Genomic DNA, 17,458 nt, shown 5'->3' with positions numbered 1-17,458 from the left:
GACTTGGGCCATATCACTAGTGTGAGATTTCCTTCATATTTCTCTCTGGTCACTATTAGAGCAATGTGCTTGCTATCCTTCTGTGTAGAAGGTAGTCATGTTTTTCCTAAGACAGTATTTCATTCAGAGTCATTAGCTTTGCTAGCATCCATAATTTAACTATTTCATCCTTAGTTCATACTGGGGAGAATGAACATATGTCAAGCACATAGTGTTAACTTTTAGGACTATTTAAGTTTTTTGTTAATCTCTCAGTTTTCCTTTAGTTTCTTCATCTTATTTATTTACAGCAACTATTGAGAATATACACATTTATTTTTATTTATTTTTGTTCATTCATTACCTTATTACTTTATGCCAGTTCTCATTTATGAATCATTTTCTTTTACTTAAACATAATATTGTCAAATTAACTTATTAGTTATTAAAACCTGGATTGCACAAAGCTGAAATCCATTTGGCCAGATGGAAACTTGTGTATTTTATAAATATCAGATAGAATTTACTATATTGTTTTAAGCTTGCAAATATTTACTCGTGGCTATTTATATCAGACAGTCAGTATATATTGGCTCTAGCTAAAAACTTTCTTTAAGTGGAAGTAGCTTTGATGATTTAAATGTGAGCTTCCATTGTTTATGGTATGAAGATGACAAGGCACTCGATTGACACGTGCAGTTCTTTTTGACATGTTTTTTCTTGATGTTTTCATTGCAACTTTCAAAATATTCTTTTATTTTCTGGGCAAATCTGACTATACAACTTGCAGGCAAAGCTCTTTCCAGGAAACGTTTTGAACAAGATTAGTTAGATCAAAAAACCCACTTTAGGACAATGTATTTTCCATGCAAGTGTCTGTTTCTCACCATCAACATGATGTATCTCATAATTACAGTGACTTTCATTTGACTCATCTCAATTAACAAAATCATAAATTAGATGGAAAATAGGAACCAATGCATCTGTTGACTTCCTCAGAGTCACACACTGAAGCAGATAAACTGGAAAAGGCAGCTCAGGCTGACAAGCGACACTCAGGACCACCACTCCCCACCTTGGGAATGTCACTGCTACCAGCAGGAAGAAGCCCGGGCTACTCATTAGGACTCAAGAAAGGCCGGTGCAATGTACCCCATGGCTGAAGGCTCATGTGCTACCTCCAGGAGCAGCATTAGAAGGGACCTACCCCCTCCGCAGGACACGGAGCACTCAGAGCGCATGATGGCCCAAGTGTAGCTGGGCTGGGCAGGAGGTTGCTTCTCGGCCCCCAAGCGAGGCATGGAGTATTCCCAGGCAACACCTGGGTTCCTTCCCTGAAACAGCAGCTACAAAATAAGAAAGGGGAAAAATAAAACAAATTAATGCAAAACCAGCAAATACATGCTAACGTGCTTTAGACTACTTAAAATAACAATCAATCAACAAAAAGTTTATGATGATGATAAAATAAATTCAGACTATCATCCAAACTTTACATAAAATTTTGGAACAGGAATAACCCTCCCATCTAGATTCAAGCTCATCTAAAAAAAAGTCTAGACTTTGTACCCTTCTCCTTACAGTTAGTGTATGCCTACATGTAAAACTTCAAACACTTTTGCAGCTTAGAAAAAGCATTTTTAGGTTATCATTTTTTTTATTGATACATAATAGATACACATATATTGGGGGTACATGTGATAATCTGATACAGCCTAACAAGAGCATTTGACTATCTCCCTTGGTGTTTCTTTGGGATCCTCTGCAAATCCCCACATCTGAGCAAATCAGACAGAGAGACCTACAAAGCGTCATCACACTTCCTGGTGAGTTCAGATAACCCAGGACATTTCAACAGCAATAGATATGATCCATGCCTGACCAAAGTTAAGTTAGAGGACTTTCTACTGGGAGAGATGAAGGAGACTTTTGCCTACTGGCAGGTACCCGTTAAGTCCGCGGGAAAAGGTGTTTTATTAGTAAAGGAGATCACTGAGTCATAGTTTAGGGCATGGAATGGGTTTGGGACTCTACATTTCCTAGCTTGAAACTCAATCATATGGACCAGCCACCATTCCTCTCATAAATGTATTAGATCCTTGAATCTTGGTTAGAAGACTTTTCTAGAAAACTCACCATAACCTGTTGACATAAATCCCATGCCTGCACCTGAGAGTCATGGCAACCTGATACGATGCTCATGTATACCAAGATCTCACCCTCCCCTGAGCACCCTGGCCCCATGCTCCACCCTCTGCCTGATGACACAGCTCCAGTCTCAGTGGTGCTGATGTTGTGGGACAGGTATAAGCCCAGGACAGGGGGTTGCACTGCAAGGTCATTGAGATACTCTCCAGCCCTGACATTCTGATCCTCTGCAACTCTTCTTCCATTAAGAACAGTTTCCTAACAAGCCCCACTTATTTTCAACCCGGAGGCATCTCTCTTTCTCTCTGATTGTTAAAGCTAAAAGCCTTAGATGGTGGGAGACATGATCAAGGAAAGAATTCAGGATAAATATGTTTAGAAAGGGGTAGAATGAAAGAGTTCAGGGGCAGGACAGGAGATGGAAGTAGGACCTGTGGAGATGCAGCAGTTGCTCCACCTAAACCACACTCCGACTGCCAGGGGAGGCATCTCCCAGGAAGACACAAGAGGATGAAATAGGACGGCCAGTCCCAGGGAACAAGTGGGAGTATCCAGGTGGCTGTACCTCCATAGCAACGTGTAGGTTGATGGGGCAACTTTTGAACCAAGAACCTTCTTTCAACTGTGCACAGAAACATAGCAAGGTGGGGAGTTAGAATGTCCACTGCCCACCACTGCCATCTGCACAGTTGCATGTGATAGATGGTGTTGTCAAAATCTGACTATATTTTGCAAGCCTCTGCATTCATGAGTAAAGAGAACTGCTCGGTTCAGGAGGTGAACCACCCACTGGACACTGGGTTGATGTGACTGCAGAGTTGTGGCCAGCCAAGGTCAATGCTGTGACACAGGCAGGTCATCACACAGCAAGGGGCTTCGCCTCTGGGCTCTCTTCTCCTGTTGCCACAGAACACAGCAGAAATGCTGATCCCACCCCAGACACAGGCGAAGTCAGAGCCCACCTCCCTCCCTCAACAGTGGCCACTTCTCACAGCTGTCGAGCTTATAGGACAGAAGAAGACTTCTGCAAACATCTACTGCTAAAACCCCCAAATGGGAACACAGGTGAGCACTTAACTACAAATGTAATCATACACCAAAATGTGAATGATGATAAAAACAAGTCTGCTGCCCCATTCCAGCTATGGATAGATCACTCTTTTTTATAACTGTTTACATTCTTCTTAAAATTATGCCAACAGCCATGAATTTACACAAATACCAGAACACCCCCAAAATCTAAGCCCAAAAACCAAGAGGCTGGACTTTACCTCCACAATCAGTGTTTCATTGGTTGGTCCAGCAGCGATTAAGTTCTCGGGCTCATTATAGGACCGTCTGTAGTCGAAAGTAGTGCCTGAAAATTTGTACCGGCCGGGCCAGTCCACGGTCCAGTGCCCATTCAAGTAGTACCTTCTGAGGGCATTGCACACAGAAATGTAGGAGGTAGAGACATTCATTTCATAGATGCGGATACTCCGGGCTCCAGAAGGAATGGTGACCATGTGATAATACTCTAGATAAAGGAAATGGGGAAGATACAGCTTGTCGTTCCATAAGGCAGAATCTCTAAGCAACCCCAGTCCTCAGTAAACAAAACCTGAGAATCCACATTTGGAACTGGGGGAAGATGTGTTCTGGTGACCAGTCACCTTAGAACCATACCCGACTGCTTTTTATTAATAGGAGCAGAGCTCCTGTGATGTTCACTCTTCTTAAGAACAATTTTATTTCAAATAACTTAGCATCCACTTCCAATCAAAGCAAGAGGCTTGAGAAGCCAAGCGCTAGCTGAGGCAGGAAGTGAGGCAGTGGAAGGTAGGCCTGCTGTTTTCACTGTCGCCTCAAGCTCCTCTGCTAGGAAGCCTCAGTTACAATCTTCTTTGCCCAAGGCTTGCAGGCACCTCTAAAGTACTCACGGTTGGTGTGGTGGTGCTTGGAGTAGAGACCCCTGTGAATTGTGCAGGCTGAGTTATTCCCGTTACACACCCCACAGACATCTTCAACAGCATCAGATCCAAGGACATTGTCACATCCAACTCTCTGGAGGGCCCACGAGGTCACATGTCATTCATGAAAGAAAGGACAACACAGCAATACTGTCACCAATCTCACACAAGAAACCTCTTCCCCACTAGAGTTGAAAATTTCACCAACGTAGGGTAGTTAACAAATATTTATTGGATACCTAATATGTGCACAGCGGGGCTACAGTGTTACCCTTCAAAAATGTAGGAAGCTTTTAAAATGTGAATCGTCACCTGTCCTCTTTAGTATTGTTACACAAGTGGCCCTAAATTAAATCTATAGGTTGTCATGTTGGAGTGATGGGTGAATTTCAGACTGACCTAAAGGGCTTAGTGCAATGACAAGCAATGTGTCTACACAAGGTTCTAACAAAATATGCCATTGTGGGCTTTAATTGTCTCACTCAATGACAGAGAAGGAGCAGATGACACACAGAAATTCTCCTCAGTAGTAATTACATAAAGGGCATATTTATTCACTTCCTTAGAATTTTAGGAGCTCTTTAAAATTTATCTGATGTTCGTTTGTATTACACTTTCTAACAAAGAGAATAGGCTCTATATGTCAAAAAAAGAAATCCACTCAGAAGCAAAATAACTACAATTCTTGGCTTGAAATTCACAGGGCCAGATGTATTTCAGAACTTAGAGTGTTTTTTTAATTTCAGAAAGGTAATAGATGTTATGTATGTAATGCATATGAGAATCCCACAAGGCCCTAGGTGGCATCCCATAATTAACTCATGAATGTTTCCATAGTAAAGCCCTATATATTTACAGTAAGTGAGATAAATAAAACCAATCAATAGTCTCATATCAGTTCAGGAAAGGCTTTGCCACCAAACAAATTCAGGTCCCCCCCCCCCCCATTTTCACAGCTTTTTGGATTTCAGAGTTACAAATAAGGGATTATGACACTGTATCATTAAGAAACCTAAATACAATAAAATAATGAACACATCAATTAACAATTAGACAAAATTGAGGACTGTACAGCTGAGGTACAATGAAAGAGATCTTAATGGAATCATCCAGCCTAACTCTTATGTATTAAAAATGATTATACTAAGGATCTCAGTAGATGACTGAACTTTACCATGGTCGATAATTTAGGGGAAGTGAGAACTAGAAAAGATGTTTTTGGACTCCATAAGATATGCAGATTGAGTAACTTCTTCATTTGAAACCCCATTGTCTACATGCAATGTATTTGATCTGCTAACACTTTTGCTTGGTTTATAATAACATTTTTTCCACCCCTTCCCTCTGCCAGTCAGGGTAAGGGTAACATCAGTCACTTATGTTCATTTAGCCGCCGACACTTCCCCAGCTTGTCTCCTGCATCCCTGTCCGCCTGCCCTCCTCAGCGAATGTGTAGCTGCTGTATGTTGCTGAGGCCTCTGTCTGAGTTGCAAAGTGGCCCAGGCTCTCACCCAGCCCTGCTTCACTGACTCTCCACACTACTGCCCACAAACCGCAACCGAATCCTGTGGCCCCACTGTTCTCAGACTCAATACTTGCTCTATGTACATGGGCACAGGATCCCCATCCAGCCTTGGAGATGGCCTTGAAGACTCTCTTCTCACCCCAACCCTTCCCACAGCTTCCCCCAGTCCCCCACTTTCCCTCTGGGCATTCTGATGACTGAATCAGCTACTAGCAACCCATGCATCTGGCACCACCATGTCCCCTCTCTATTTTCCTGACATCCCTCTTCCAACTCATCCTTTCAGATCTAGCTTGGATGTGGATGTTCCCTTCTCCTAGGAGACCCACAAATGTCCCAGACCCACATCTAAGACAGAATGGGCCCCTCCCTCTACTTATGCTCTGCACACACTTCCACTGCTGCAAAGCAGCGTGTCATCAATGTGTTCTTCTGACTTTCTCCCCACTGGGCTGTGACTTAGAGGGAAAGGCTTGTCTTATACGCCCGGTCTTTCTAGCCTCTACCGGATGCCTGACACAAAGCAGACTGTCTGGAATCATTTGTTGAATGAATGAAGGATCATGATTACCTCACATATCCCATCTATACAAACATTACGGCTATCCTCCGAGCATGGAGTCCCATCTTTGACTTTATTTGACAAAGAAAAGAAGAAATCAAATCCTTCTGCGATACAGTAGAGTTTGCATAAGTCCTGATCTTAAAAAGAAATACACACACAAACACAAATAAGAAAAATACTTAAGCTCTGATCATTTTTGCTCTGAATTTTAGATAGACTTTCTTTCTTCCCCCATAAAATAACTCCCACACAATAATACATTACAATGGCATTTTTAATGGTTGGCTCATTATGTTTTGTTTTATTTCTTTAAATTTATTTATTGCTTCACTATTAAATTTTACTCTACAGTGTCCTTTAAGACCTTTGATTTTTATACAGTGTTTGGCACATAGTAGGCATTCAATAAATATTTGTTGGCTACAACATTAATGCTTTACTGTTTCACTAGTATCATTAACTACTACCTTGTAGAAATGCAAAAAATATCACTACCATTTTGTAGTAATACACAAAATTCTTACAGATAAAATGTAATAAAAGAATCAAAAACATCACTGAATTTCTTAATGCATTTGGTAAAATACATGAAAAATCAAACTAATAAAAAGAGTAACTTAGATGAAATCTCTTGAGAACAATGTTTTCTACAAATATAATAAATTGTTTTAAAATATTGGTACCTAGAGAAATAGGAAGTTTACTTCCTTCCTAAATAATCCATTTCAAGGTTTTTTGGTTTATACTTAATATGAACTTTTTTTTGAAACCATTTTGCCCCTTTTGTTCTCTTCTTGGTGAAAAAGGAGACAATTAATGATGAACGTTTTGTCTGTCTTAGAAATTTTTATAGGCCCGAGATTCATCTACAGGTATTTTCCTTATCATTCAAGATAAAAGGCCCAACTGAATAATTCTAAGAATGAAATTCAGTGTGTGCTTCCATGATGAATGAGCTTATTCACTGAAGACTGGCAGTCAGGAGGAACGCACACACATTTTTGAACCACGATTTCAAAGTTCATTCTACCTTTCTCTCCTCCCTAGTGGCCTGTACCACACTGGCTTCATTCGTACAGACTTAGGAGTAAAGGGACAAGCAAACATGCTTCGGGGAAATTATTTGTAATTTCCTTTCAGAATTTTCTAACTGCATGAACCTGACACCGTGAAAACACTGTATACACTGAGATGATGAATGTGAATGTCAGATGGGACATCTCACTTGTCTACGTCCAAAGGGCTTCTGTCATTTTTTCAGGCAATGTTCCCAGTTTCAAGCAATAAGATGATTAGGTTTTCTTTGAATTTCTCCTTAATTATGCCACTTGAGCTACTGACTTTAAGTTATTTTAATCATGAAAACACACTTATTTCTTTCCCAGTGGGGAGTAAATTCTTACACATGCCACAAATAAACTTCTTGGTTTATAGTTATAGATCAATACTTTCTGAACATGGTATGCTTCAAAATTATTCCATTTTCTAAAATATACTGAAATTTCTCTTTCATTCTTTGACAATTATAAGTATTCAATGGGTAACTTGCTTATAGCAACAACTACTGTAATTCTTAATTCATCAACTACTGTAATTCTTAATTCAAAAACATACTGATTCAGTTTCCACACAGGATCTATCTTGTATTTTTTATCACTTCTTTGATGAGTTTTATTGTACTATGCACACGCTTTCTATCTGGTGTGTTGATTTCTGACCTCACAGCTGGTCAAGTTTAGATAAGAGGTCATGACAGTGGGGCTGGCAAAATAAAACCAACCTCCAGAAGAGAATATGCAACCCTCACCTCCCAGAGCGATATCTGGTTTATTTGTGCACCACACTCTCAATCATGTACTTCCTTAAAAAGTAAAGGTAGTAAAGCACAAGGCTATTACCCGAAAGCAGTTTGAGATTTACCTTCCACTTGAGTGTAAGGCTTCCACTTGTAGTGCCGGCCTCTGAATCGTCTGCTGTTGTGCTCCGCACACTGAGCGGCGCGGAAGTCAACACTGTCCCGGGGACATTTCTGACTGTTGCAGAGCTTCAGAGTGCGAGTGGAGCCCTCACAAAACTTCCCTCCATGCGACGGCCTGGAATGTGTATTTTGAAGTCAGAATTTTCATATTTTAGTAGCTAACTAAATTATTTCAAATTAGGCTTATTGGAGAGATGAATCTAAGAGTGTTAGAGCGGGTACTTAGGGAAAGTGGATTTCTTTTTTTTCTGAGAGAGCCTCACTCTGTTGCCCAGGCTGGAGTGCAGTGGCACAATCTCAGCTCACTGCAACCTCCACCTCCTGGGTTCAAGTGATTCTCCCGCTTCAGCCTCTCAAGTAGCTGGGACTACAGGCATGTGCCACCATGCCCAGCTAATTCTTCTATTTTTAAAAATTAGGCTTATTGGAGAGATGAAGCTAAGAGTGTTCGAGTGGATAATTAGGAAAAAAGTGGATTTCTCTCTTTTTTTTTTTTTTTTGAGATGGAGTCTCGCTCTGTCACCCAGACAGGCTGGAGTGCAGTGGCGCGATCTCAGCTCACTGCAACCGCTGTCTCCCAGGTTCAAATGATTCTCCTGCCTCAGCCTCCCGAGTAGCTGGGACTACAGGTATGCGCCACCACGCTCAGCTAATTTTTGTATTTTTACTAGAGACAAAGTTTCACCATGTTGGCCAGGATGGTCTCGATCTCTTGACTCCGTGATCCGCCCACCTCGGCCTCCCAAAGAGCTGGGATTAGAGGCGGGATCCACTGCACCCAGCTGGAAAAGTGGATTTCCAAGAAGTCGAGAACACATTCTTGCACACGAATGGTGAGGCTGTGCTCCCTTTTCCATTGAGTGAATCCTTTACAAGAGCGGCAGGGCAGGCGTGCCTGTCCTTGTTCCTCTCCGGGCCCAGCACCTCTGCAGTGGTGAGGCAGGGTGGGCAGCTGTCCTCACCCTGCACAGGGAGGGGCTGACTGAGGAGGACCACACTTTCCCAGGATAGCACATGTGAGAGAATGTGGAACTCAGAGGGAAGTTCAATGACTTTGCTTTCCAGATCAAAATTTCTTTCCACCACCAGTCTTCTGGTGACAAGGCCAGGACCCAAAGACCAATACCAAAGAACCAGTCACCTTTGCTGGTTGGCACTGACAGCTCACCCTAGAGAATTTGCATGTAAACACTGGTAAGTGCAGGCAGCCCAAGGGGTACGGCGGAGGGTGGGGAGCTCATGCTTTAAAGATGGTATTGAAACAAGAAGCCAAATGACACATCTTAAATAAGCTTAAGGGCAAAGGCAGACCTAAAAAACACCAGTCAGAATGGCTACTACTAAACTGTTAAAAGATAACAGGTGCTGGTGAGGTTGTGGAGAAAAAGGAACACTTATACACTTTGGTAGGAGCGTAAGTTAATTCAACCATTGTGGAAGAGTATGTGGCAATTACTCAAAAACCTAAAAAAGAAATACCATTTAACCCAGCAATCCCATTACTGAATATATATCCAAAGGAATATAAATCATCCTACCATAAAGACACAGGCATGTGAATGTTCGTTGCAGCACCATTCACAATAGCGAAGACATGGAATCAACCTAAATGCCCATCAATGTTAGACCAGATAATGAAAATGTGGTACATATACACCATGGAATACTATGCAGCCATAAAAAAGGAAGAGATCATGTTGTTTGCAGTGGCACATACACACCATGGAATACTACGCAGCCATAAAAAAGAAAGAGATCATGTTGTTTGCAGGAACATGGATGGAGCCTGGAGGCTACTATCCTTAATAAACTAACGAAGGGACAGAAAACCAAATACGGCATGTTCTCACTTATAAGGCAGAGCTGAATGATGAGAACACAAGGACATATAAAGCAGAACAATACACACTGCAGCCTGTTGGAAGGTGGAGGGTGGGAGGAAGAAGAGGACTACAAAAAATAACTAATGAATACTAGGTTTAATCCCTGGGCGATGAAATAATCTGCACAACACACACCCATGACACAAGTTTACCTATGTAACAAACCTGTACTCTATCCCTGAATTTAAAATGAAAGTTAAATTAAAAAAATAAAAAATCAAAGCCTCTTTACTTCCCCACATTGGTGATGCTCCTCACATTCATTCTTACTTCTTACAGAAGCTGGAAATTAAACCACTTGCTGTGAAGAGAAATATATTTGATGGAAAACTAAAAATTTGTTTTTTTCTGCATACAAAAATTGTTCTTATTGATCTTATTTATTTGTGTTCTATATACTTTTCTTACGATTTATTTGTTTTAATCAGATCCTGGGTATGTCAAGTAAATGTGATTAAAATCCAATTCCTGAATATTACTGTTGGTGCTGTTATTTTTTGCTGTGGTCAGGTAGTTAGAAGCATCTTAAGTTATAGCACAGAGAGGTAATTAAGAAATGCTTGAGTGAAATACCTTTCCTACTCAGTGCTTCTTACAATCATATGCGTAGCACAGACTTACTATTAAGAGCTGAGACCAGGTGTGATGGCTCATGCCCATGATCCCAGCACTTTGGGAGGTCAAGGCAGGTGGATTACCTGAGGTCAGGAGTTCGAGAACAGACTGACCAACATGGTAAAACCATGTTTCTACTAAAAATACAAAAATTAGCAGGGCGGGTGGTGGCACCTGTAGTCCCAGCTACTCGGGAGGCTGAGGCAGGAGAATAGCTTGAACCTGGGAGGCAGAGGTTGCAGTGAGCCAAGATCACACCACTGTACTCCAGCCAGGGTGACAGAGCAAGACTCCATCTCAGAAAAAAAAAAGAGAGAGAGAGAGAGCTGAGACACAGGCATACTGCGTGGAGGGTTGACGGCATGGAACTGAGACACAGGCATACTGCGTGGAGGGTTGACGGCATGGAACTGAGACACAGGCATACTGCTTGGAGGGTTGACGGCATGGAACTGAGACACAGGCATACTGCTTGGAGGGTTGACGGCATGGAACTGAGACACAGGCATACTGCGTGGAGGGTTGATGGCATGGAACTGAGACACAGGCATACTGCGTGGAGGGTTGACGGCATGGAAATCGTCGTTTGTACGGAAGGAGGTCAAGGCATACTTACTTGGGGTTGGTGCAGAGGCGACTCCGGTGAGACACTCCCCCTCCGCAGGTCCTGGAGCACGGGGACCAAGAAGACCAGTCTGACCAGTGGCCATGGGTGGGCTTGGGGCCTTCATCACCATATTTCACACACTGTCCTCCCCGGCACCACTAAAATTTTCAACATAAATAAGTTGACTTGACTCAGACAGATAGGTAGATGGGTTCATCTCACCACTGCTGTAAGGCTGAGTAGCGGGAAATTTTGCAAATGATGCAGATGTTAGCCTCCCTACCCTCAAGTAGCCCCTAATATAAATATTGTACATTCAAGGTTGCTTTTTTTTCCTTTCCAAACCTAGCATCCTCCTATAAATTCACATACAGGGAAGATGAATAGAAAAATCATTTTCAAGTGTCTGATCTCCTGGAAACTTAACACATTTAATGAAGGAGTGTTATCTGAACACTCAGTCTCACTGTTTAACTCCTAAGTCAGCCAACTCTGACCTGTCCTGAAAACAAGGTGCTTTTCACATCTCATGTTCAGAACAGAGAGAGTCTCAGGTAGGAAAGCACAGCTGGGGGCTCTGCATGGCTCAACACCTTGTCATTTCAGGCCAGTGCTCTGTGTTTTCACCCCAAAGCACCTGGGCTCAGAGCCTTGGGACGATTAACCGATGCCACGTTAGAGGTCACGCAGCTTCCAGGTCGATGAAGCAATCCTTGTGGAATTTCATCTCTCCCCACAAAGGCTGGAGATGTTATCTGTTCCCCTTTCTCCAGAGAAGTGCTCATTCGTTTTAATTCATGCTAAATTCCACGTAGCAAATTCACGGCACCACATATCAGTGCTATGCACTATTTAACATGGTGTCCAACAGTGGTGGTTCCCTGGGTGGTTTGGTGCGGATTTCTAAGATCTTAAAGGTCCAGACTGTCTGTTGGGAGGAAGAAGGAAGATGTTTGTCCCTTGTCCTGGCCCCGGTGGAGTGAGAAGAACTTGGCCTGTGGGCTGGGGAGACCTGAAGTCAAGTTCCTTTTTACCTCCAAGATTAGAGCCACTAGATTTGTACTGAGAGAGAGAGAGAGAGAGAGAGAGAGAGAGAGAGAGAGAGAGAGAGAGAGAGAGAGAGAGAGAGAGAGAGAGGCTACTTTCACAGGAGGAAAGTAATACTTCTATTATTAAATGATGTATTAGGGTAACACATATCAAGACACTGATATTTGACCAGTGTTGCCACATACTATAGCAGTTTAAATGGCTCCATTTAATGCTATTTAAGTAAGAACAATTCAATTTAAAAACAAGAAATTCTGAGGAGTAAAGCCTCATCCATTCAGTTCTTCAATTATTTTCTTTAAGCACAACAACATCATCTTTTCCACCCCTACCTGCCCTCCCCCCAGGTGTAGAACAAAGTCCACTGTCTTAGGCTCAAGGAGAAGCCCATTGCCGGGAATAGGCTCCTACTCTTGGACAGCCTCCAACAGGCGCGGGGACAGGAGTGAGATTGCACTGGTTGTGCAGAGAGGAAGGAGCTGCCAGGTGTGTGCTACTTGTCATTGTTGTTTATTTTTTTCCCTTTCTTAAAACCATCTGATCATAACTTTCTAATGCAGGAGACATGAAACATGAAAACAGAATTTCAGTAGGTTGAATGACTCTGAAAATATTTCTGGGAAAATCTGTCTTGGTTCGAAGATGAACAGGATTTGAAGCCCCAGAATGAGGTCAGGTTAGTGGAAGACAGGAGTGCTGTCTCGAAAGCAGGATGTTTATCAAAGAACCACTGTTTTTTACCAGGAATCTGTGAGCAAACTCAATGTACATCATAACATCGTTGTTGATTTACTTTGCTGTTGTTACTTGGCGAAGTTCACAGACTCAGAAAGGGGTACTGGCATGGTAATAGCTTTCACTCTTCTGTTTTTGTAAAAAGCTTATTTTTTAATGAAAGATTTAAAGATACACACAAGTAGAGGAAATAGCACAGGAGTCCTTGAAACCTGCAGTCCTGCCTCAACATTTATTAACTCATGTCCAGCCTCATTTCACCTAAATGCCCGTCCACTTTCTCTCTCCCAACACTGACTCCCTGACTTGAAATCATTTCTTCAAAGCTCTTTCACTAAGGGTTCCCCAAATTAAGAACTTTAAAAAACATAACCACAACACCATTGTCATACCTAGAAACCTACAATCATTCCTTAATATCATCAAATGTCTAGTAAGTGTTCAAAATCCCAATTTGGTGTTTTTATTTTTTCTTTCAGTTAACACAGAATCACAATCAAAACACAGTTCATTTATTGCATTCAGCTGACATGCTCCTCATGTCTCTCTCCACATTCGAACTCTCTCTTGACGTTCTCTTTTTCCTGAATTCACGTGATAAAGGAATGGATCTGTTTGTTGGGAGTTTCCCGTACTCTGGATCTTGCCGGCTGCGTCTCTGCATGCCATTGAACATGTCCCTGGGTTCCTTAGATCTGTTTCAATCAGGCAATTGGATCCAAGGCATTGGTAAGGTTCAGAGTTGGATTTCCGGCAAGACTGAACCATTGATGGCTTTATGTATATGCACACAGAATGCCCTGTAAGGCCTCCAGCGTTGGTGTTAGGATGCTTCAGTGTTCAGGGAATATAGGCTGACTTGCAAAGGTCCCCCGCTTCCCAAATAATGCTTTTAGCAGCCATTAACAATCATTTCCTAGATCCTTTATATCTTTGAGTGTTGCAAGACTAATAATATTCTAATATTTTTCTTTTTCATGATTGTCTGAATTACTTCTCTTAAGGAAAAACAACCTTCATCAAATACCTCGGTACCCTGAGTTTGCGATTGTACAGGAAAACCATGATGCTTTTCTCTAAAAGATAAAGAAAAATATGCTATTGTCATATGTTTCTTTTGGAAATGTTGCTTGAGCTTCCTCTTGACAGGAGCCAGGCATCTTTGGAAGGCTTCTAGCTTTCTGACTCAGCGAGGTATCCCAGGCTCATCTTGTACATTCCTTGTGTGGGGAACGGGTGCTTGGTGTTAAAAAAAAAATCAGCACTCACTGAGACAAAAGATGTCTTAGCAAGGCTAGTTTACTTTCTGCAGAAAGGGTACACTTGCCAGCAGTTTTGCCACCAGAGTACACCGAACAAAGGATACAGGGTCATTTCTAACCTGACACATCCACCCTACTGCAGTGTCCAGTTTCCATTGGCTGTAATGGGATCTCACATTCTCTCTTTGTCCCAGTTGGTTAGCAACTTAGAACTTCTTAAAAGAGGCAAAGGCAGAGGAGAACAAAGGAAGGAGGAAGTAACTGTGGAATGCTGAGAAAGGCAAAAGTACCTTCAAATAAGGAAGAGGAACAGGCTATGGCCTAATGCTTGCTTGAACCAGTATAAGCATGCCAGGGCAAATATTTAGGCTAAAATGTGGGAGCTAAGAACACAGAGTACATTGATTTCTTTATTACGGCTAGCAGATATCTAAGAATGTTAGCATGGGTCTTTGAATAAATTGTGCTTCTAGGGAAGTTACTATTTATTCCTAATTAGATGGGGAGAGAAGTCTCTTTGAAGAGGAACTTCTACTACACTTTTTATACTTGTTATAGGCCTGGAATCATCCATTTACATGAGAAGTTCTGGCTCCTTTTATTGAGAAAACTAGATTAAGAGGTTGTAGCCTCTTTAACAATTTTAATTTTAATTTTTTCTTTACATTTTAATTTAATCTTTAAAAATTTTAATTTTAAAGAAAAAATACTTCATTAGTTCTTAGAAATGTATTAATTTTAAATTTTAAATGTTACTTAGCTTCTTTGATTTTATATATGTATCTCTTTTATATATTAAAAATCTTGATTCTTAACAACATAAGCACATTTAGTACTTCCTTTATCCTAGCAAAATAAATCCATCAACAATAACGTGATTACTGAAAACAGTTTAAAATTATTTGTAGCATTTTTTTCTCCACTGAATCTATCCCATTTGGAATGCACAGACTAATTACTGGAGTTTAAAGTCTCTTGAAATAATTCCTCTGTTAGGATTCTGGTTAAGCCAACAATTTGATACATTAGGTCAAAATGTTTCATTCCGCCTTTGATGTTTAGGGATTATTTAATAGCATTTTAAGTTATCTAAAATAATTACAAGCTTTTCACCATTTAGGGTTTATTCTTTTTAATGTAAGCAAATAGCTATTGATTAGTATTTACTTTTCTTTGATAAATGACAGCATATTACCCAGATGTTTTTCCATCCTACTTTTCCACTTAACAATTTGTTCTGTACATCATTCCACAGAAGTATATAGACATGACCCTCTCACATTTTTACAGACACATAATATTCCACGGGGTGTTTATCCAACTAGTCCTCTATCAATGGACATTTGCAGTATTCCAGTTTTTTGCTGTGATAATGACTGTTGCAATTCCTTGTATTAGGCTGATGCGAAAGTAACTGCAGTTTTTGCAATCAAAAGTAATGAGAAAGGAAATAGCGAAATACATATTTATTAAGTCGATGCAAAAGTAACTTCAGTTTTTACATCTTTTGCTATTTCTGTTAGAGTATACTTAAATGATTTTCCTAATTTTATAAAGTATTAAAACAAAAAATATTTGAGAATCTGATGAGAAAGCACTATATCTTCTGCTAAGGGGGGTGTGGGAAATATAGGGGCATGTAGACACACACATACACACACACACAAACATACAATATTAGATCTAATTTTAGGCAGATAATAGATGGTTGGAGGCATCAGGTCAAGATTAAGAATGCTGTGTTAAATATACACATAGATTTCCACTGAAATACCAATTAGGTTTCTTAGGACTGACTTTATCACAGTTTTGTGTCTTATTGACAGATACTGTGACTCATGAAAAAGGCTTTATCTTAGAGAGGAAGATGCCACAACAAAGTGCCTATGCCTGTGGCGATTGCTGTTCACAAAATAAGCACGTCACACCTAACCGCAGCAGATGCAGGGGAGCAGTGTATTGAAGCAGAAAAAACAGCACTGAGTCATCAAACGGGCATCACAGATCAGCTCTGCGAGCTATGTGACCTGGGGAAGGCACCCATGTGCTCTGAGCCCCGTGTCCTCTTCTGAAATCAGGGATGATAGAAATTACCAGAATGAGTTCAGAGGGAGGGTTCAATGTAAGCACTAGGCCAAGTGCCTAGCTCTGGACCTGATGGAATCACACAGTGAGAGCTGGTTTGATTTCACAAGAGGGGTCCCCAGTGACCGAAGAGCTAGAATCCTTCAGGCACGCATCTCAGCTGTGGCCCCTGCCCCTTGCCCTGGATTTCTCCTGGGGTGACCACAGAGGAACCCAGGGCCTTTCCCAGAAGAGGTCTGGAATGTCCAGTGGGGACTGCACTAGGCTACCTGTAGGGCTGCTTTGAGGATGAAATGTACACAATGCACTAAGTTGAGCATTTGGCATTAAAAATGAAATAAATATCAGTCTATGTTACCACCTCATACAACGACTGTGGAGCCTCAGCAGCATCCTTAGTAGCAGAGAGAGGAGACGGGGTCCCATCAAGAAGAACAACATTGGGATACTGACCGCTGGCCACACACACATCTAAACTGATAAACCACAGGGCCACATGCAAACCAATGACAATGACACACAGACACACGACTAATATCAAAAGGGACTGTTCACGTGAGACTTGGATGTCTTACATGGTTTGGCTGTGTCCCTACCCAAATCTCATCTTGACTTGTAGCTACCACAATTCCCATGTATCATGGGAGGGACCCGGTAGGAGGTAACTGAATCGTGGGGGCGGGTCTTTCCCATGGTATCCTCGTGATAGTAAATAAGTCTCATGAGATCTGATAGTTTTATACATGAGAGTTCCCCTATACAAGCTCCCTCTTGCCTCCTGCCATGTAAGATATGACTTTGCTTTTCCTTTGCCTTCCACCATGATTGTGAGGCCTCTTCAGTCATGTAGAACTGTGAGTCCATAAACCTCTTTCCTTTATAAATTATCCAGCCTCAATGTCTTTGTTAGCAGCCTGAGAAAATACAATGTATGAAACGAAAATAAAATCTCGGAACTTCACACTCACTATACCAAAAGGAAAAGTTAAGCTTGAGAACTGGGTCGTGCAAAAACCACCTCCCATTTTGTTTCTAGAGAGCTGCGAAGATGGAAAGCCACGTGTCTCCACAGGCGGC

General features: G+C 41.4%; 1 protein-coding gene across 1 annotated transcript in view; it reads right to left on the bottom strand.

The window, feature by feature from the left end:
- The window catches only part of ADAMTS16 (ADAM metallopeptidase with thrombospondin type 1 motif 16), a 193,636-nt gene that overhangs the window by 87,770 nt on the left and 88,408 nt on the right, over positions 1-17,458 (bottom strand). The window contains exons 12-17 of the mRNA XM_030927454.1: positions 11,259-11,407; positions 8,087-8,259; positions 6,173-6,303; positions 4,047-4,170; positions 3,399-3,643; positions 1,187-1,325 (exon numbers count right to left, since the gene is read on the bottom strand). Of these exons, the coding sequence (XP_030783314.1) occupies positions 1,187-1,325; positions 3,399-3,643; positions 4,047-4,170; positions 6,173-6,303; positions 8,087-8,259; positions 11,259-11,407 (961 nt within the window). The remainder of the gene's footprint in view (positions 1-1,186; positions 1,326-3,398; positions 3,644-4,046; positions 4,171-6,172; positions 6,304-8,086; positions 8,260-11,258; positions 11,408-17,458) is intronic.

Source organism: Rhinopithecus roxellana, chromosome 3, assembly GCF_007565055.1.
Source record: "Rhinopithecus roxellana isolate Shanxi Qingling chromosome 3, ASM756505v1, whole genome shotgun sequence".
In the NCBI taxonomy this organism is placed as follows: Eukaryota; Metazoa; Chordata; class Mammalia; order Primates; family Cercopithecidae; genus Rhinopithecus; species Rhinopithecus roxellana.
Note: the sequence above shows the minus strand (reverse complement) of the source record. Positions and strands in the feature narration are given on the sequence as shown.